Source organism: Cnephaeus nilssonii, assembly GCF_951640355.1.
Source record: "Cnephaeus nilssonii genome assembly, chromosome: 15".
In the NCBI taxonomy this organism is placed as follows: domain Eukaryota; kingdom Metazoa; phylum Chordata; class Mammalia; order Chiroptera; family Vespertilionidae; genus Cnephaeus; species Cnephaeus nilssonii.
Genome location: NC_137086.1, coordinates 23,976,321 through 23,998,579, shown reverse-complemented (window position 1 = coordinate 23,998,579; position 22,259 = coordinate 23,976,321). Strand labels below are relative to the sequence as shown.

General features: G+C 39.2%; 1 protein-coding gene across 3 annotated transcripts in view; it reads left to right on the top strand.

The window, feature by feature from the left end:
• SRBD1 (S1 RNA binding domain 1) overlaps nucleotides 1-22,259 on the top strand; it is a 155,988-nt gene that overhangs the window by 8,225 nt on the left and 125,504 nt on the right. For all 3 annotated transcript variants that reach the window (XM_079791774.1, XM_079791775.1, XM_079791776.1), the window contains exons 4-9: nucleotides 1,112-1,498; nucleotides 8,976-9,142; nucleotides 11,250-11,367; nucleotides 12,415-12,553; nucleotides 16,646-16,742; nucleotides 20,058-20,193. In XM_079791774.1, coding sequence (XP_079647900.1) covers nucleotides 1,112-1,498; nucleotides 8,976-9,142; nucleotides 11,250-11,367; nucleotides 12,415-12,553; nucleotides 16,646-16,742; nucleotides 20,058-20,193 — 1,044 coding nt within the window. The remainder of the gene's footprint in view (nucleotides 1-1,111; nucleotides 1,499-8,975; nucleotides 9,143-11,249; nucleotides 11,368-12,414; nucleotides 12,554-16,645; nucleotides 16,743-20,057; nucleotides 20,194-22,259) is intronic.

Below are 22,259 nucleotides of genomic sequence, written 5' to 3'. Positions count from 1 at the left end.
CGTTCTTCCCATTTTAAGCTCTACCGGCTCCCCTTTAAAAATTTTCTTCCCTCCCTCTTTCTCTCTCATCGTACCTTTCCCATACATTCTTCTTACTTCCACTGTTTTAATATTTATCTATCTACCTGCCTAATTATTCATTATCATTTATCTTTTTTCTTTTCGGACTCCTACTTTTAAAATCTGTCCCCAGTACACAACTATACTTGATTTTCATTATAGCTCCTACAGTTCACTCACACATCCTCTTTCCTTCTTTAACTCTGCTCTCTACTGACTCCTTTATAAAGTTCTTCCCTCCCTGCCTCCCTCCCTTCTTAAAGCTTCTGTTCGGGGGGGGCGTGTTAACCCCTAGCGCAGGGCTCAGCCCCAGCCAGGTGTTTGCTGCCTCCCCTTCCCCGGCCTCCCTGTCGCTGTCCTGCTCCCATTCCCTGCCCGGGACACCCAGCCCAGTGAGGGTGGCTGAGACCTGCACAGCCCAGGTGCTGCTGCTGCCACGAAGCAGGAGTGCCTCCGCCCAGAAGGCCTCAGACCATCCACCACTCCGTCCTGGACCCGTGGGTGCCTCCCCGCCAATAGCCTGTGCCAGGGGGCACCGCCCTCCTCCTGCGTCTGGGCAGGGCTTCTGCCCCGCCCCTCTCTAGGTGCACCTGCTCTCTACCCCCACTCCCCCCGGCAGTCGCCAACCCCTCCTGCATGGAGCCCCGCGTTTCCTTCCCTTTTCCATTCCTGCATCTTTTTTTGTTTCCTTTCTGTATTTCTGTTTCTCTTCTCGGCCTGTATGCATGCAGGCCTGCCTTCCTCTCCCTCTCCTTTCTTATCCCCTCCTATTGTATCTTATCCTACCCTGGGCCTTACAGCTGCCTGAGCAGAGGGCAGGGACACAGCCTGCTGATCTGGTTGTGATGTGACGCTATAACGGATAATTTGCATATTTCTCTGTTATTAGTATAGATAGTGTGTAACTTTTTGAGATTGCCCCCCCAACATAATCTTGAGATTCTTCCAAGTTATTGTGTGAATAATTTGTTCCTTTTCATTGCTGAGAAATATTTCATAGTAATTGGTTTTTGTCTTCTAATTATTGTGTGTTTTCTTTGTGATTTGATAGAATAGTTCTGTGCTTATTGCTGATGTTAATTTGGAAGACAGAAAAAATAAATTGGATACTGTACAGACTCTGAAAACAGCAAAGACAAAACGAAAAAATTCAGCTCAGTCACCTTCAGCTCCAAGGACCAAAAAGCTGAAAGTTGATGAAGAAACCAATAAAGCCAGCAACTTCAAGAGTGAAAGTAACAGTACAGAGACACCATCCACAAGCACCCTGTGGGAAGGGGCATGCAAGAAGGAAGAGGATGAAGATGACTATATATCTGGTCAGTCCCCTTTAAAGAAAATAAAGACCGAATCATGTCCTCAGGGCCAGCCTGTCAGGTTTCCAGCAAATGCCAGCAATGTTATAGAGGAGGCGGAAATGAACTGGGACATAGTACAGGTATGTGCAGCCTTTTTTTTCTATTTTAGTACAGTTGATTCCTTTCCTTTTGACTAGCATAGGAGTGTTAGTGGCCAAGGGAAGGGTTGGGAGTTTTCTCTTTTTGGTTTGTTAGTGATTTCAGGAGGCTTTGGTCACTGGTTCTTTTCCTGGGTATGCTGCTTTGTGTCATAGCTTATTGTCGTCAGCTCTTTAGCTAAGAGCTGTGACCTCAGGCAAGGGATGTCTCTGAGGGATGTCTCCCTCAGGCAAGGGATGTCTCTAGTGATCATTTGCTATATAGACAGTATACCAACAGATTGGGCCCTTAAAGGTTCATTGTTAAGTTTTTGCTTTGAATTTGGACTGTATTTCTCTATAAAGCCGTGCAAGTGATTGGGTCATTGGCCGTTGTACATCTATTTAATACAGTGTAATCTTGTAATATACTATGAACAAGACCTAGCAGTTTCTTAAAGGAAAATTCTGTTTGAATTCCAACTTGAGGTACCATAATTATATCAGGGGAAGTCGGATTTATCCCAGTTTATTTTGCTGCTTTGGGGATAGTAGAGAAGAACTGACCTTAAACAGTGATTCTCAACCTTTTTGTTTGCCCCAACACAGTCTGAGAACATTTCACATAATAATGGCATTGCCCCTCAGGCTACCTTGGGGGTGACCTCCTTCCCTGTTGTCTGTCCTGGGATTCTGATGTGCACTCCTTTCCTGGCTGTGTGTTGCTGCTCTAGAGCCAGGACCTCTGCTGGATCCTAATACTACTCAGTCTGGGAAACTTTAGGTGTGATTTACATTTTGGGGTTTAAAAAAATTTAACAAGATGTAGTCATCTTTGTCTAACCTTGAATTAACTTTTACAGACAGTTCTTGTGGTATGTGTGGATTTCCTTTCCTATGCCTTTTTATTCCCCCATAAACAGGAGAAACTCCCCAATTTTGTGGGAGAGAAAATAATTTCCCCATAGCAGTGCATTCGTGCTTTCTAAATTGACTGAGAACAGAGGCAGGTGTTGGGGAAATGGCGCCTGAGAAGAGTGAGAGTCAGTGATGCCATGTTGGTTGGGAAGGCCTGGAACAATTGAATGCCTATAATCTGTGTATTATCTGCTATAAAGCAAAATGTATGTCCAAGGTCTCTGGGGAAATCCTGAAAAGTACCTAGTTAGTTAGGAGTGGTCAGTGGAAATTACTTGTATAGAAATTATTAATTATTAGTAACTAGAGGCCCGATGCATGAAATTCGTGCAAGAGTAGGCCTTCCTTCCCCCAGCTGCCAGCACCGGCTTCCCTCTGGCTCCTGGGACCCGGGCTTCCTCGCAGCCCTGGCTTCATTCGTCTGGTCTAATTAGCATATGACGCTTTTATTATTATAGATTGAACATGTGAGAAATGACCTTTTTATTTCCTTCATTTTGTGTGATAATCTCCATGAACCCTGACAACCATGACACCTGATTCTCCCCCCCCCCCCCCCCCCCCCCAATTTTCAAGGCATGTTTCCCAACTCTGAAAAGTTGACTGTTCTCTCAGGAACATCACTGTTTTGTTTGGGGAGGGAAAACTGCATTGCCCGTACTTGACTTATTTATAGGCTTCACATATAAACATAGTGTCTATTTACTAATCAGGGATTAGAGATCACTGAGCCAGAGAACCTGCTTCTTTTCAGGCCTGTCCCCCAAGCTGCAAATGTGGGGTTGCCACCAGAAACTAGTTTTTGTCAAAGTACATTATATTATTATGCAAATATGTTGTGAATACCCTGAGCATTATAAGAATTTGAAGAGGTGACTAGCTGCAAGCAGTTTCTGAGAAAATCAAATGCTCCAAAGTGGTGATTGATATTATATGTCTCTTTATTTTGAGGGGTGTAGGGGTAGGGGAGTGGAGCAGCCATATGTAATATTTTTGCAAAGTTTCTAAATTAAGAAGGAAGAGCAAGCAAAACCTCTTCATTAGCTATTTATCCCTTTCTTGTAACAGCTGATGTGTGATTATATGGGTGAAGAAGACTCTGGGATGACAAAATTGGGGAAAGAAGTGGGACAGGAAGGAGGTGAGCTGAGTTGGCTTTCTCTCTGCAGTTTTGCATATCAGCACAGCATCACTCATTAGGTCAAACTGTTTATTCCAGGATGAATTAAGTAAAACAAAGTTTTTGTTACTAATATATAGCTGGTAGTTTTTAAAAACTATTTTGAAGTATACATACAGAAAATTGTAGTTAATGTATACAGTTTATGAATGTTCAAAAGTGTCATCATATATCCAGCTTCCAGATCAAGAAACAGAACATTAACAGCACCCTGGAATCTCCCTTCATAACCTTTTCTAACCAATGCCCTCTCCTATAACCACTCTGATTTCTAACAGCATAGATTAGTTTTTCCTTTTGCAGTCTTTAACAAAACTTTCTGTGTCTGATAAGTGATCCAATAAAATGAACACATAAGGGTGAAAAGAATAGCAGGAATTAACAGCTTTCAGAAGGAATGTATTTAATTGCTGGTTTTTGGAATGGTGTTGAATAGAACATTCTCAATTCTACTCATTAGAGTGTCATTTAATTTCAGTGTTAGCTCTTTTAAATTGTAGATGCTGCCTAAGGCTGATTAAGGCTCTGGTTTATTAACTGATGCCTAGATTTTATTTATTTTTTAAACTGAAGCAGTGAGAATATAGACTTGAAGGAGTAAATCTCTGGACACTGGGAGGATGCCATTTTGTTAAAGGTTTTAGACACTACAGGGGCAGTATGAAGGCCATGTCTCACTTCACTGCAGTAGGATTCAGGAAGAGAAGTAAAGGCAATTGATTAATTTGTGTTTTTGCCTGAAAAGAAAATCATCTTGCTTTGTACACAATCAAATTTTTGAAAGGGTACTATACTAGTTGCCCGGGGGACTGGGCAATTCACTTAACTTCCTTGGGCCTCAATTTTTGTATTTGTAAAATAGGAATAATAATAGTACTGCTTATATAGTTTAAATGAGTTCATATTGAATGTGTAAAAGTGTTTAGAATATAATAAACCCCAATATAGGTGCTAGTTTAGAATATAATAAGCCTCATAATGAAGCATCCATCTTATATAAAAACTGCTGTTTGAAATTTTAACCCTGCTATTTGGCTTCTGTAAATGCTTGCTTGCTTAAATAATAAGGAAAATAAGACTACTCCCACTTCACAGAGGCCATTAAACCTTCCCTGGATGAAGTTATCAGTGCTGGCACCAGGCCAGCTCTTTGGTTGAGGTCTCAAGGCCCCAGCACATAGGGGCTCTATAAGAACTTGCAAAGGGGGCCGGAAACACCCCATATTTGGGAGACAAAGAAGGTAAAAACATAAATAGGAAAAGTTCCTCCATGTTGGGGTCCAGAATTTGAGAGACATTTTCCTCTGGGCCCACGCGTAATAATAAATGTAACTCCATCTCTCTAAGCGTTGCTTGGTTCTCCGGTTTTCTGTAACAATATAGGTGTTAGTTTAAAACACTTCACAAAAAGTACCTCTCTATTTAAAATATATTTTATTGATTTTTTTACAGAGAGGAAGGGAGAGGGAGAGTTAGAAACACCGATCAGCTGCCTCCCGCACACACCCAACTGGGGATGTGCATGCAACCAAGGTACATGCCCTTGACCGGAATCCAACCTGGGACCCTTGAGTCCGCAGGCCGACGCTCCATCCACTGAGCCAAACCGGCCAGGGCTCTATTTAAATCTTATAGGGGAAAAAAATCTCAAGACTGCCTTCTTTTTTACTTTACTCTCATTCTTATCTACCAGTTAACTATACAAATTATTAAAGTAATAAAAGTGGGAATGGTTTAAAAGTAAGAAACTACAGTAGTTCTCTGCCTTACTCCTACCCATCCTTAAGGCTTGCTCTCTACTTTTAACTCTTAAACATTTCTTTGTTGTTAGCCTCGTTTTTTCTAAAATACAGATTGCTGGGCCCCAACCCAGAGTTTCTGAATCAGTCGATCTGGAGTGGGGCTCAATAATTTGCATTTCTAAGAAGTTCCCAGATGATGCATGAGCTTCTACTTTGGGGATCACACATTGTGAACCACTGTTCTAGTCCACAAATCTCATTGACTCGTAGGGGTTACAGGCTATTGATTCAACAGCTGAAACCAAGTAATGAGCAGGTCAGTCATTTAGTGGCTTAATAGTGGCCATAGGCTAAAGTTCAAACTCTTTACAGAATTCATCATTCACCTTTTCATTTTTCACCTCAACACCACTTGTACATTTTAGCATTGCTGGACGTATAGCAACTTAAAAAATGTGCCTCGGTTTCTCATCAGTGGCTTTTTATATGCTAGTCTCTCATCCTGGAATTCCTGCCCCCATTTGGCTGCCTTCATTTTCTTGTTGCTTTTCCATGCTTTAGATGTTTCTACCTTCCCTATGCTCTTAAAACAATCAATATATGTTTCTGACAGAGTACAAATCACCCTGTAGTTTAACTGCTACCCTGTCTGTCTGTCTTCTGTTAGTGTAACCGGACAAACAGTGGGTCCGTGCTGCCTGTCACTATTCAAGCCAATTAAGCAGAGACAGGGGTTGACTCATATATGAGCATTTATTCCAATATTGCAGGCAGTATGGGAGAGCAGCAGGTCATCCACAAAAATCTGCTCTCTCCAGCCCACCATAAGCTAGCTGCTTATGTAGATAAAAGTACAAAGGAAAGGAGGCAGAAGGGCAAATGGGCAGTTTACAATATGCAAAAGGACTGGGAATCTTCCAAGAACTTAGTGATATGCAAGGGCTGGAGTTACATGGGGAAATAGCCAAAGAGTAGGCCAAATGGGCAGTTAACAGGTAAGCAGACTGGAGATTTGCAAAGGCCTGCAGGTATGCAAAAAGGGCTGGGGATCTTCAAAGGGCTGGTGATTCTGACTTCTGGCTCTGGTTTCTGCAACAAAGTTGTTAATCTTTCCATGATTCTCCAAATGCATCTCCAGGTCAGCTCCCAGGTCCCCAGTGTGACTGCCAGCTAGGTTAGAATGTGCTGTCTTTAATAAGAATAAAACAATCACGGTTAACAGAGCATGGTTAATATTTCTTACAATTCTAGCTGGTTCCCTAACATTCTATTTATGCTTCTATCATTAGCTTGTGAGCTTGTTGGGAAGAGGGACTTGGTTTTTTATATTTGATTATCACTGGCTTGGTGTGATTATTGGCATATAATATGAACTAAAATAAATGTTTAACTAAATTAAGACAGAAAAAATCGGATGATTTGGAGGCTCAAAAGTTCTGATTGCTTATATGTAGTTTTATTATTCTTAATTTCAAGGAACAAATTTGCCGTAAGTGGCAGCATACACGCTCTTTAAAAATTTAAAAAAAAATTGATTTCAGAGAAGAAGGGAGAGGGAGAGAGAGATAGAAACATCAATGATGAGAGAGAATCATTGATCAGCTGCCTCCTGCACAACCCCTACTGGGAATTGAGCCCACAACCCATGGGATTGGCATGTGCTCTGACCGGAAATCCAACCACGACCTCCTGGTTCCTAGGTCGATGCGCAACCACTGAACCATGCCAGCCAGGCAGCATACACACTCTTAATACATGTAAACCCACAGCCAGTGTATGTGCCCTGACTGGGAATTGAATTGGCGATCTTTTGGCGCATGGGACTATGCTCAAGCAACTGAGCCACTGGCCAGGGTTGCATTAATGTTTTATCTCACTTCTAGATTGCTAACTCCTTGAGGACAGTGACGTTTGGGGCCAAGCTTTGGGAAGGAATTTTTAAAATATGCTGTAGTGGTTGGACTTTTACCAGTAGATAGGTAAGAGTCATTGGAAGTTATGATCAGAAGAAGAAAAATTAAAAATAAAGGACTTACTATATCTTTGTTTTAGAAATATAGTCATTAGTAATGCAGAGAGGTTGGATGGAAGGTCTAAAGAACATAAAAACCTGATCTCTGGCTCAGACAAAATGTACTTGCAGAAAGGGAGTTCCACTGGAAGGAACAGGCATTTCAGAAGTTTAGTTTGCTTCTTTGGTGACGGATTAGATGGCTGCGATAGAGAACACACTGTGATATTGAGGACATTGATTAGAGGTCTTTTGGTTGCAATAAGAGAAACCCCAGTTGAACTAGCTTAAGCAATAAAGGAGATTTATTGACCTGTACCAGTATAACAGGTAAGTTTTATTTATTGACCTGCGTAACAGGAAAGTACACTGAAATATTCTCTTCATGGTTTTCTTTACACTGTCATCCTCAGCTTCAAGGTTCTACATGTCCAAATCGTTTTTCTCCAGAGAAAAAATATCTTGGTCCAGAGTTCTAGCCCAGATCTTGAGCTTCTTGATGGCTGGACCAAGATACAATTAGTGTTATTTATTTCATCTCCAGTTTTGAAATTCAGTCTATTTTATATATTGACTTGATTTTATTAGCTAGTTGATTATGATACTTCTTTAATGATTTTTCTGTCCTTTCATTTTTTTTGGCAGATCTTGTGCATCAAGATTAAAACACTAATAAAACTTAAGGCCTTTTATATTTTACTTTGAACAAATCTGCCTAGGTTTTGAGAAGAGTTACCGAAATTGCATTTCATTCTTTTTCTTCTCTAGGCTGACTTCTCTAAACTCTTCTGCTTACATGTACATTGTGCTGAAACTTTTACATGTAGACTTGAGTGTGTTTTTAAAACTTAATTACTTTGAATTTGGAGTGCTATATGTGTATGATACAAAATGCAAAGATACAGATATTTCTATCCTAGCTCTCAGCCAACCATTTACCTTTCCTGAAAGTAAGCCCTGTTTCCACTTACTGTTAATCATTCCAAATCAGTCCATATAGGAGTAGTTGTATGACATCCTACTCTGTGGGCATATCATAATTTACTTACCAGTTCCCCATTGCAAAATTAGGTTTTGTCAAACTTTTACCCTGCTGGAAACAATTCTTCCCCCCAAATCGCTATAAATGTCCTTTTCAAGAGGAATAAATATATCAGGATAAATTCCTAGGAGTGGGATTAATGCATTAAAGCATTTATGTATTGTAAATATTGATAGATGTTGTCAAATTGCTCTTCTCTGAGAGGTTATACCATTGTACTTTCTCACTAGCAGTGACTCAAAGTTCCTTTTCTTGTCACTTACGCCAGTACAGTGAATTACCAACTCTTTGATCTTTGTGACCAGTCTGAGGGAAAAAAAGGTGCATATCTCATTGAGCCCTATAGAATATAAATGATACAGACTGGTTTCAATTGTATTTTATTAAATTAGTGAAATGGCTGTTTTATGATTGTCAAATTATATACTATGTATATACATATTTTTTTAATGAAAAAATTTTAAACCGCAGCAAGTAATTTCTAAGCGATTGGAGAACATTATTTGATACTGTATTTTAAATTACATATTATAATATAGATGTTTAATTTTTAGGATTCTAAATCACTAATTATACTTAATTTACAGGTTTTATCTGAGAGAACTAATATTGAACCTTGGGTTTGTGGCAACATCATTCGTCTCTTTAATGATGATAATACAATTCCCTTCATTGTACGTTATCGAAAAGAGCTCATTAATAACCTTGATGCTGATTACTTGAGAGAAGTTCAACAAACACTAGAGGAGTTAAGGTAAGAAACCTGGGAAGAGATAAGCCTAGTGTGAGGGGAAAGAGGGCATGTGATCCAATGAGGAGAAACAGTGAGGAAGTGAATGACAATATATTTCAACAGTTTCAGTGTTTGTTTTGCATCTTTATTATTATCTGGTTATAGTCCTATTCTGACAGAGAGAGTCAGTTCTAGTTTACTTACTTAGGGCTGTACAGAGTCCCTCTGCTGGTGTGTTTACGCATAGCTTGGGCATGTATCAAAAAGGTGGTTTTCAATGAAAGTGTGTGCCTAAGAGTTTGACTGTCATCTTTCATAGAAATGATTGTGTACTGCATAATGGCAAAATTAGGACTGCCAGCAGGAAACGCAGAAAAATAAAATGTTGTCTAAATCTTCAACAGCTTGCACAAAACTGCCCTCTTAATACTATATAAAGACCCTTAGTGGAAAGTTCTTTGGCAGTATAGAGTTTGGAGGAAATATGTATATTTTCTTTTTCTATTTTTTTAGAGGGGATGGTAATTTTATATCGGGATTGTAAGTTTTGCACAGTTATAGAATGGAACGTACCCTTTAAAAATATTATGCCTACATACTTATTGTAATAACTCAGGAATACACATGTAGAAACTATAAAGACTGTAAGACTTTGTATTATTCAGTAAAGTTTATGAAAACACTCTTCATCATTCATGCATTTATTTCATGTCTTCTACATGCCAGGTGCCATGTTAGCATATGTTCTTTAAGTCTACAAAAAGAATTTGATTAAAATTTCATATACTACCATTAAACCATTCTAAACGTATTAAGGGTTATTTTTACAACAAGTCCAATAAGCTTCCTGTGATTTTTGGGGAACTTGCAACTCACTAACCTTTCCACCTCTTTTGTTGAAGTTTTTAATGCCAGGAGAATTAAAATGTTAGTATGTGGAGAGTTATTGTACGTTATTTAATAAAGCTCATTAATAAGCTTGATCCTGATTACTTGAGAGGCAAAAATCACTTAGCCAACTGAGGGAGTCACTATTAAAAAGTAAATTAAAGAATATGATTAAAGAAAAGCTTTCTGTATTTTCTCTAAATATGCCTCTTTTCCTTCTATGATGGTCAATAGGACATTGGTCTATGGTCAGAATGACTCTGGTAGGCTCCAGCCCCCAGGCTCCCAGGACTGTAAAAGGCATATAGAATGTCATCTAAGGACTGCATATACTTCATCTTTAATTTGAAATCTCCTGCCTTTTTCTTTCTTTCCATGATTAGATTTAATTTTATTTTTTATCATTTTTATTATCTCCCTGTCTTTTGCCCATCATTTTAGCAATAGCATTATTAGGCAGATCGTGTAAATAGGAACAGGTAATGAAATAGGATGAAAATAACAGTAGGATTGTATATTCACAGTGAAAAATTATTATAAAGTGGTAGAACAACAGTGCTTTGCCCTTGGCCCCCCCTCCCACCCCACCTGTGCACTGATCCCTGTACATTGATTTCTGGGATCAGCTTCTCTATGAAATTCCAGTTTGTTTGTTTTTTGTATATTTTATTGATTTTTTACAGAGAGGAAAGGAGAGGGATAGAGAGTTAGAAACATCGATGAGAGAGAAACATCGATTCAGCTGCCTCTTGCACACTCCCTACTGGGGATGTGCCCGCAACCAAGGTACATGCCCTTGACCAGAATCGAACCTGGGACCTTTCAGTCCGCAGTCCGACGCTCTATTCACTGAGCCAAACCGGTTAGGGCGAAATTCCAGTTCTTTGTAGTGGAAAACGGTATTTAGAAATCAACTATGAGTGTCAGGTGTACTCGTCTTGAGCAGTGATACCCAATAGCAATGAGTACAACTTTCACCCATAAGTTGGTGTCTAAGTAACATCAATAGTAATTAATGGATTTTGATGGTTATATTATGTAGGAGGAGATTCTTGTTTTAGAAAATGCACATAAACTACTTGAATGTGATGGCAACTTATTCTCAAATGGTTCAGGGCGGGGGAGGGGGGGGGAGAAGTACTTTTTACTTTACCTGCAACATTTCTGCAAGTTGGAGATAGCTTCAAAGAGAAAGTTTTAACCTATAGGTCTTGTATATTATAAAAGTTTTTATTTTCAGGGCTGTTGCTAAGAAGGTTCGTGGTACAATCCAGAAAATTAAGAAGGAGGGAAGGATGTCTGAATGCTTGTTAAGAGCTTTGTTAAACTGTAAAACTTTTGAAGAACTAGAACACGTGGTAAGGAGCCCTTTTTATCTTTTAATGAAAACCAGATTTAGGTCTATATAAAAAGCTAAAGTCATCAGTCATCATTACTTAATTCAACAAAAGATTTATTCTTTGTTAAATAACTATCAGATGCATATTTTTGCTAGGCACTTGGGTTTACAAAGATGAAGAATACATAGTGCTTGGCTTTAAGGAATTCTCAGTCAAATAGGGAAAATGAGATGAGGTTATAGTAGTGTGAAGCTTAAGGAGAATCCTGACATGAAGGCCTAGTTGTGAGTGTCTTCAGCATGTATTTGGTATTTGAAACCATGAGAATAGAAGATTTCACTCCAGGGGAGTTGGTGAGGAAGGCAGGTCAGGGTGGACCACTGAGGCGTGGGTGGCGGAAGGGAGAGCTTAAGAAGGAGACATGGAAAGAGTAGTGAAGTATGAGGAGAATCAGATGATGATCCTGTGGAAGACTAGGAAAAACAGTTTTAGAAGGAGGTAAAATAATTAACCATTTGTACGCAAGTGGCATATATTTTTAATTAAATTCAAAATATCGTGGCAGTTAACTGGTTAAGTGTAGCAGAGAGGTTTGGCAAGATACGGAGGGAAAAAGGTATATTTGGTAATTAGGGGATCCTTATGGATCTTTCTGATATCACTTTGAGCATACTGTATGGAAAGAGCAGTGGTGATGGCGGGTTGAGGAGTGACTGTGGGTTAAGAAGTAGAAGCATTGAATATAGACAGCTTTTAGAGGAGCTTGCTGGAGTTGAGGAGAGGACCTTACAGTTCTTACAGTTCAGGCACTGAGTTTTTAAGATGAGTGAATCTAAACAAACAAATTTTAAGCATACATAAAAGTATAAAGAGTCAGATAAAGAACAACTGTCTTCATGTAGCCAGTATTATCTAATTAATATTAATTAGTCTCTGAAGGAAGATGAAGGGGTTGACATAGGATGTCTTTAGCATTCTCACCATGTCCTCTAATTTTGTGTCCTAATTTTAACTTGCTTTATAAAACTGAATGATGTGGTATGTTTTCTGAATTTTCTTTTCTAGTCAGCTCCATATAAAACCGGGAGCAAAGGCACCAAAGCCCAGAGAGCAAGGCAGTTGGGATTAGAGGAAGCAGCCAGGACACTGCTTGAGAATCCAGGGATGCTCAATCTGCTGTCTTACATTCAACCCAGTGTGAAAGGTACCTGCTTTACTTAAAGAGATCAGCCCTGTTTCTTTTTAAATTTGAAAACATATATTAAAACGTTTGTTTAAGTAATAATGGCTGTACAAAAAACATAACATATAAAGAATAAGGAATTCTTACCAAATAAATCCCAGTACACTTCTTGCTTAGCCATTCAGCTTTTCTTTTCTTTTTTTTTTTAAATATATATTTTATTGATTTTTACAGAGAGCAAGGAAGAGGGACAGAGAGTCAGAAACACCCATGAGAGAGAAACATCGTCCAGCTGCCTCCCGCACCCCCCCACTGGGGACGTGCCCGAAACCAAGGCACACGCCCTTGACCGGAATCGAACCTGGGACCCCTCAGTCCACAGGCCGACGCTCCAACCACCGAGCCAAACCGGCTAGGGCCAGCTTTTCTTTTTTGATGAAGTATCTGTTCTAGACTTTTGTCCATTTTTTAATTTTGTTTATCTTTTTTCTTTAAAAACATTTTTTATCCTTATCCAAGAATATGTTTATTGATTTTTTTTTTATTTAGAGAGAGAGGAAGTGGGACAGATAGAGAAAGAGAAAAAGAGAGAGAGAAAGAGAGAGAGAGAGAGAGAGAGAGAGGAAGAAGAAGAGAGAAAGAGAGAAGAAACATCCACGTGAAAGAGAAATATATATTGGTTGCCTCTTGTATGCACCCCCACCAGGGATTGAACCTGCAAACTAGGTATGCGTCCAGAAAGGAAATGCAACTTACAACCTTTTGCTCCAGCCAACTAAGCCACTTGGCTTGGGCTGTTTCTCTTTTTCTTACTAATTTACAATTATTTTAAGATATTCTTTTTTGTATGTACTTTTTAAAAATATATATATTTTAGTGATTTTTTACAGAGAGGAAGGGAGAGGGGTAGAGACTTGGAAACATCGATGAGAGAGAAACATCGATCAGCTGCCTTTTGCTCACTCCCTACTGGGGATGTGCCCACAACCAAGGTGCATGCCCTTGGCCGGAATCGAACCTGGGACCCTTGAGTCCGCAGGCCGACGCTCTATTCATGAGCCAAACCGGTTAGGGCTGTACTTTTATTTTTTAAAATTTATCTTTATTATTGAAAGTATTATAGACTAGAGGCCTGATGCACGAAGATTCGTACAAGAATGGGCCTTCCTTCCCCTGACAGCCGGCACCACCTTCGCTCCGGCCGGAGCCGCCTTTCTGCCTTAGCTCTGGCCCGGAGCTGCCTTTCCGCCTTCCCACACTGCCCAGAGGCCCAGAGCGGCTGGAGTGGTGAGGAACGCCTGGGTCCCGCCCTCGGCTGCTTGGTTCCTGTGTATGCAACTTAACCTGCCAGCTTTGTTGGGTTAATTTGCATACTCACTCCTGATTGGATAGTGGGTGTCACGAAGGTATGGTCAATTTGAATCTTTCTCTTTATTAGTGTAGATATCTCCTTTGTTTTTTTCCCATTGACCCTCACCTCCTCACATCCGCCCCTCCTAAGCCTTAGCCACACTATTGCCTGTGTTCATGGGCTATGCTTATATGCATACAAGTTCGCTGGTTAATCTCTCCCCACCACCACTTCCACACCCCCACCTTCCCTCTGAAATTCATCAGTCTGTTCCATGATTCTATGTCTCTGGATCTATTTTGTTCATCAGTTTCTTTTTTTAGTTATCTGGGTTGCAGATCTTTTCTCCCATACTTTCTTTATGCTTTATCTTGGTAAATAGAAGGTCTTAGTTTTATTATTGTTAATATATTAATTTTTTCAATTTATTGATCTTTTAAGATATAGTAATTGCTTTATTTCTTTTAAAAATAATCTCTTTACATCCTAAGGTTATAAGGATAATAAGGATTCTTCACATTATAAAGATTCTCCTATGTTGTCTTTTAAAACTTTGTCCTATTTCTAAAAATTTATTATAAAGTCATATCTTGTTTTTGGAAAGAATTTCAACAGTGTCAGCATGCATGAAGAATAAAGTGAAGTCCTCCTCTTACACTTGTGCTCTCCAGGAGTAAAGTGTTTGTCTTTTCTTGAAATGTATCTGCCTGTCCTTTTGTGTGTACCTGTGCACAAGAGAGAGAGAGGAACGGAGTAAGGCCGAGCTATTTCTAAGAAAAACCCAAGGAAAGTGACAACTGACATTTTGGTTTCATTGTCAAAATGAGGGCCTTAGATCAAAGTTTGTTGAATAAGTGGCCTTTTCAGGAGTGCTGATAGGATTTAATGGGGAGAGTGATGTTCTGGTGATTCCGACAATCATTCTAGTTTATCTTGGCCTCTGTTGATTTTTTAGGCTAGGAGACGTAAGTATCTGTAGGGGGCAGTATCTGATAACAGAATCTATAAAACTGTAGAGAATCACAGCATACCATGATCTCGGTTTTTTAAAAAAATCAGCAAATGTGAGTTTGCAATTTAATAAATTGAGTATGTGTGTCTGTAAAAATATATATCTGTTCATATACAAATAACACATCTCAATATCTGTTTTGAAAAGGATAATAATCACAAGAAGAAGCAAGTTAATATTATTTGAGTATAGAGATGGGTTGAAATGAGTAAAATTCAAGTTTATTTTTTTTTAAACATGTAGTTTTAGTTGGATTTTTAAAGGGTTGCAACATTTAATAATTTAAAGTAGCTGAGACTGTATAGCCATGTATTAAGATTGGTCACAGTGGAGACTGTCTATGGCCAATCATAATATGTAAAATTGAATGCCAAAGCTTCAGAGTGTTAGATGCATAAAGGTTTATTGTTTATTTTAATTTTTCTCTTATGGTTGATTTCCTTTCCTTTTATTTTTTATCCCCTGTGCTACAAGGTTTCCTTAGGTCACACTCATATTGAGTTCCTACTGGGTAGGTTTGATAACCATATCTCTCTAGATTGTCATATATGGTGATGCTTCTGAACTATATGTGATGATGGATACTTGGTGATACTTCTGATGATGGGAATTATTCATGGCCCAGCACAGTTACAGTACTACTAACGTGTTTTTCCATAACATGCTTAATCTTTGTAAATACTAGTACTTCATGAAGTAGGTACTATTACTAGTCCTCTTTTATAGGAAACTGAGGCACAGAAAGGTCAAGTAACTTGCCCAGACTCACACATTTGGTAAATGGTGGAACAAGGATTAGACCAGGCAGCTGGCTCCAGAGCTGCATTTTTCTTTCTTTTTAAAAAAAATATATTTTATTGATTTTTTCCAGAGAGGAAGGGAGAGGGAGAGAGAGTTAGAAACATCGATGAGAGAGAAACACCAATCAGCTGCCTCCTGCACACCCCCTACTGGGGATGTGCCCGAAACCAAGGTACATGCCCTTGACCAGAATCGAACATGGGACCCTTGAGTCCGCAGGCCAGTGCTCTATCCACTGAGCCAAACTGGTCAGAGCCAGAGCTGCATTTTCACCACTAGGTTATATGGCAGTGATGGCGAACCTATGACATGCGTGTCAGCACTGACACGTGTAGCCATTTCTGATGACACGCGGCCGCATGCCGAGGATGAAACATTTGCTGCTCCTGAGGATGAAACATTTGCAAAATAATGTTTTTTCCCTCAAAGTGACACACTACCCGAGTTATGCTCAGTTTTTTGGCGAAGTTGGACACACCAAGCTCAAAAGGTTGCCCATCACTGTTATATGGTATATGAAGGTCCTTTGTTATTGCTTTTGAAGACTTGTTTTTGTTGGAGAGGGAAGCTAGTCATTGCCATGATACTTTTGTATCTTAACACATTGTGGGCCAGTAGTTTTATTGCTAGCTGTACCCAGTGGCCAGATAAGTTTCTATTGAACGAATACAAAAAGCGTTTTACATAAATTTTAAAGGCACGCTTTAAAATTAAATACCCATTGAATTTTGAAGTTATTTATTATATGTTCTTACAAGCTAATCTTTTTTTAAAGTATGATACTTTGTAAAATTCTGTGTAATATGAAGGGAGAATTCTCGTGATCCGTCCGCAATGTGTTAAGTTTGTCAATTTAAGGTTCTTTTTGACTAGAATAAATTTATTGTGATTTAATAACAATTAAAAAACAATCTATAGTTCTTGCTTTTGTTTTCTCTTTTGTCTAAAGGGCTTTCGACACTCCAGGACATAGAAACAGGAGTGCAGCATATTTTAGCAGACATGATTGCTAAAGATAAAGAGACACTTGACTTCATAAGAAAATTGTGAGTAATTCTTGTACAGAGTTTTTCTGCTTTGTGGATTCATGTTGTTAAGGGATGCATGGTTAGTGCTAAGACCAGTGTTCATTAAAAACTTTTTCAACCTGGCTGGTGTTGCTCAGTGGTTGATCATCGACCTATGAACCAGGAGGTCATGGTTCAATTCCTGATCAGGGCACATGTCCAGGTTGAGGGCTCAATTCCCAGTAGGGGTGTGCAGGAGGCAGCCAATCAATGATTCTCTGTCATCATTGATGTTTCTATCTCTCCTTCTAACTTCCTCTCTGAAATCAATAAAAAAAAAAATTTGTTTTAAAATAAACTTTATTTTCAGACGTGTTTTTTTTTTTTTTTTAAAGTAGCAGAACTCTGTTCAAACAACAGAACCCTAATGTATAAAACAGATAAAAGTAAAGTTGTTTTAATTGAATTCTGAGCAGGGAGCCTGAAACTGAATACTCATCTTCCTAACATTGAAGCACCTCAGTGGAGGACTTTGAGGAACACTGTTTACAAACCACTAGGTTACACAAACTATGCTAGAGAGAGATTCATATTCATTTAGAGTGGGTGGCATTGCTTTTAAACATATTATGCCATAGGAATATAATTTTAAAACATTTCATTTCTAGTGTTTACTGTGATTAGGCTAACGAAACTATTTCATGTCAGGTATGGCTAAAAGTACTGACCTCAAAATGAATTTTAGCTGATGGAGAGCAGCTTATCCATGGTATCACAGTCCCAGTTTGTACGAGATTTTTAAAACCCTTTGACCTAAACCCTACTCAGGCTTATGGATTTTATGCCTCATTAAAATAAGATATTTTTTAAAATTAATTTTTGCTTTTTTAGAGAGAGGAAGGGAGAGAGAGAGACAGAAAATTGATGTGAGAGAGAAACATTGATTAGCTGCCTCTTGCACAAGCCCCAAGACTGGTTATCAAACCCTCAACCTTTTAGTGTACCGAACAACATTCCAACTGACTGAAACACTTCAGCCTGGGCTTAAATTATTTTATTTTTTAAAATATATTTTTATTGATTTCAGAGAGGAAAGGAGAGGGGGAAAGAAATAGAAACATCAATAATGAGAGAGAATCATTGATCGGCTGCCTCCTCCACGCCGCCCACTGGGGACCGAGCCTGCAACCCGGGCATGTGCTCTTGATTGTAATTAAACCCAGGACCCTTCAGTCCGCTGGCCAACACTCTATCCACTGAGTCAAACCGGCCAGGGCTTAAATTATCTTTTAAAGAACAATTTTTAAAAAATTAGATTTTACTTTGCTTACTTACTTTAATTAATTTATTTATATTTTCCCTTTATCTTTTTCATCACCATTTACCTCCCTTTATCCTCCTCCACCTCACAGTCACCACATTGTTGTCTGTATCCATGAGTTTTTTCTTTTTTTCCCTTAAAAAAAAGTAATTTAAAACTTAATTTTGATGTTCCCTGACCCTCTGTTCTTCCTCTCTCTCCACATATGCAGCTGTGTGAGCTGTGTAGAGAAGAGGAAAGGTAGACATGAATCAGTTGACTACTGTAGCTTGTCAGGGTCATGTTAATTCAGAGGAGAGAACTTTGCTATTTTCTCAGTGACCCTAGCAGGAATGAGTTGAAGTAGGAGAATTGCCCAGCTTTTAAAATGTGTTATAGGTAACTAGAGGCCCAGAGCACGAAATTTGTACACGGGTAGGGTTCCTAGGCCTAGCCTACGATCTGGGCCAATCTTCTCCGGCTGCCAGCAGCTGGCCCCTCCCCCTGCTGCCACTGTTGCCGGTTGCCCTTTGTGTGTGGGGCGATAAGGGCCACGGGGCGATTGGGCCCCGGCGCCGCCTATGTCTGCCGCCACCCACCCCTGGTTCTTGGTGGGCGATTGGAGCCTGCCGGCCCCGGGGAGGAACTGAGAGGTTGGTCGGCAGACCCTGGTCAGGCGTTCTTGTGTTGAGTATCTGCCCCCTGGTGGTCAGTGTGCATCATAGCTGACCGGTCGTTCTGTGGTCCAATTGATTTGCATATTACGCTTTTATATATATATAGATTATACTGCAAAAACTTGGTTGTTTCAATACATTGTCAGTGGGAGCTCTTCTGACACATTTTCTTCTTTTTAGTTTTTAATTGATTCTGACTGGCTTACTTGGTGGTTAGAGAAGGATGATATTTCAACCAGGATTATTGCTCTGTTTCATTGTAGATAGTTTTGATCTCTTATATAACTGCAGATGGAATCTGAATCATTTAGATATTTTATGGAAGGATTGTATTGATACATAAATAGATCAGTAGGACTTAGGATTAGGCAAAGAGTCCTCTTTTAAGGGTCCAATAACTCATAGTTGGGTATCATTTAAAAATATTTGGTAGTGGCTTAACTTTTTTTTTTAATCCCCATCTGAAGATATGTTTTTATTTATTTTAGAGAGAGGAAGAGAGAGGGAGAGAGAGAGAAACATCAATGAGAGAGAAACTTTGATGGGTTGCCTCCTGTATGTTCCCTTACTGGAATGGAACTCGCAACCTGGGTATGTGTCCTCACTAGGAATTGAACCTGTGACCCTTTGGTGCATGGGATGACGCTGAGCCACACTGGCCAGGGCAGTAGCAGCTTAATTTTTTTTTTTTTTAACCTATTCCATATAACATGTTTCCTTACTACACATATTAATAAACTAGAGGCCTGGTGCACGGAATTTGTGCAGGGGGTGGGGTGTTCCCTCTCAGCTCGGCCTGTGCCCTCTCACAGTCTGGGAGCCCTGTGATGGATCGCCCTGCAGAGGGAGGCCCCGCCCACCCACTGCATTGCCACTGGCCAGGTAGCCTGGGCCTCCCTTTTTGGGGCGATCAATCACAGGGCTCCAAAATCGATTGCCCCAAAGAGGTAGGCCCTGCCCACCCAGCTGGGGCTCCATGATGGATCGCCCCCACAGAGGGAGGCCCCACCCTCCTGCTGCAGCGCCGCCGCTGGGTAGCCTGTGCCTCCCTCTTTGGGGCAATTGTGGAGCCCCCTCGATTGATCACCCTGCTGGCTGGTGGCCTGGGTCTCCCTCTTTGGGGCGATTGTGGAGCCCCCCTGATTGATCACCCTGCCGGCCGGTGGCCTGGGCCTCCCTCTGTGGGGCAATCATGGGGCGATGGCTGGGCCCCCGACCAATTGCATCGCACCCACCTTGGCTGGCCTGGTGCCAGTGGGTGTCATAGCGTGGTAGAACGGATGGTTGTTCTGCTGTTCGGCTGTTCGGTCTATTTGCATATTACAATTTTATTATTATAGATAACCTGTTTATTTTAAAATTTGTTTATTTGAACAGGTGCCAAAATAGATATATTTCTATTCAGTCATCTCTGGCAAAAGTGACCTCAAAAAATGTAAATGAGAAAGATGTTGGTAAGTTTCATCTCTACCAGAATTTTTCATGCAACATAAGAAACATCCAACATCATCAGGTAAATAAGGAAACTCCTTATGCATGCTGGTAGTAGTAATAATGATAATACTTTGGATTTGCCTACTTACTAATGAATTAAAGAATTTTATGTCAACTATTTTCTTTTTTCTTCATTGAAATTCTTGTAATATTGTCATATCCTTTCCATTTCATAAATGGGGAACTCAAGGCCCAGAGAAGTTATAGGTGACACTAAGAATTATTAGCATAGCTGACAATATAACACCTCAAGTATCATGACTTTCTGACCCGTGACCTTTCTTATTAGATTCTGCTTACACGTATGCTTGGATTTGAGCTCAATTCTGGATCTTTTCCATGTGAAATTCAAATTAAAGATATTTTCTTTTAAGAGTTTTATAGCTTTAGTTCTTATGTTAAAGTCTATGATCAATTTTGAGTTAATTTTTGTGTATGGTATGAGGAAGGGTTACAACTTTATTCTTTTGTATGTGGCTATTCAGTTGCCTCAGCATTATTTTTTTAAAAAGACTGCATATTTCCCATTGAATTGTCTTGGCATCCTTGTTGGAGATAAGGTGACCTAGATACAGATTTGCTTCTGGACTCTTAATCCTATTCCATTTAGTAGGTCTGTTCTTACTAGTATGCCAGTAACCCTGTCTTGAAATTAGAAAGTGGGAGTCCTCCAGCTTTGTTCCATTTTTCTCAAGATTGATTTGGCTATTCTGGGTCTGTTGAATTTCTATATGAATCTTAAAATTAGTTTGTCAATTTTCGCAAAGAACCTAGCTGGAACTTAATAGGAATTACATTGAATCTGTAAATCAATATGGAGAGTATTGCCATTTTAGCAATATTAAACCTTCTCACCCATGAACATGGGATGTCTTTCCATTTATTTAAGTCTTTAGTTTCTTTTAACACTGTTTTGTAGCTTCCCGAGTATAAGTTTTGCACTTTTTTTGTTAAAATTGTTCCTAAGTATTTTATTCCTTTTGGTGCTTTGGTAAATAAAATTTTAAAAGAATTTCTATTTTCAGAATGCTTATTGCTAGTGTATGTAAATTGATTGTCCTGAAATCTTGCTGAAATCTTAATTCTAATAGTTTCTTAGTGGATTCTTTAGGATTTTTTAATATATAAAATCATACTCTCTGCAAGTGTAGTTTTACTTTTGTCTTTTTAGTCTAGGTGCTTTTTATTTCTTTTCTTTATTAATTTTTGCCTAACTTCCTTGACTGGAATTTGCAGTACAGTGTTGAATAGAAGTGGCAAGAGGAGATGGATCTTAGATGGGAAGCATCTAGTCCTTCACCATTAGTATGGTGTTATCTGTCGGGTTTCTGTATGTGCCCTTTACCACCTTGATGAAATACCTTCTATTCCTACTTTGTTGAGTATTTTTATCATGAATGACTGCTGGATTTTGTCAGATACTTTTTCTGCATGTGTAGAGATGATCATGTACTTTTGTTTTTTATTTCATTGGTCTGATGTATTACATTAAGTGATTTTTGTATGTCAAACCAAACTTGCATTCTTGGAATCAATCCCTCTTGATATGTTTTTAGATTTGGTTTACTCATATTTTATTGAGGTTATTTACATCTCTATTCACAAGATATAATAAGTATGTTGTGTGTGTGTTTTCCTTGTTGTGTTTTTTTGTGTGATGTACTTGTCTGGTTTTGGTGTCAGAGTAAATAGAAAGATTTGGGAAGTTTTCTATTGTATTTTTTTGGAAGAGTTTGTGGAGAATTGGCATTAATTCTTTAAATATTTTATAGAATTCAGCAATGAAGCCATCTGAGTCTGGACATTTCCTTGTAGGAAATTTTAAAATTACTAATTCAGTCTCTTTACTTGTTTTCGATTGTTTCAGCTTTTCCACTTTTATTGATTCTGTTTTGGCAGTTTGTATCTTTTTAGAATTTGTCCACTTTATCTAAGTGATCTAATTTGGCAGACAGTTGTTTGTAGTATTCTCTTATTCTTTTTATTTTTGTATCATCCACAGTCATGGCCCTTCTTTCATTTCTGATTTTGCTAGTAATTAGAATGTTTCTTCTTTTTTTCTTGGACAGTCTAGTGCAGGGGTGG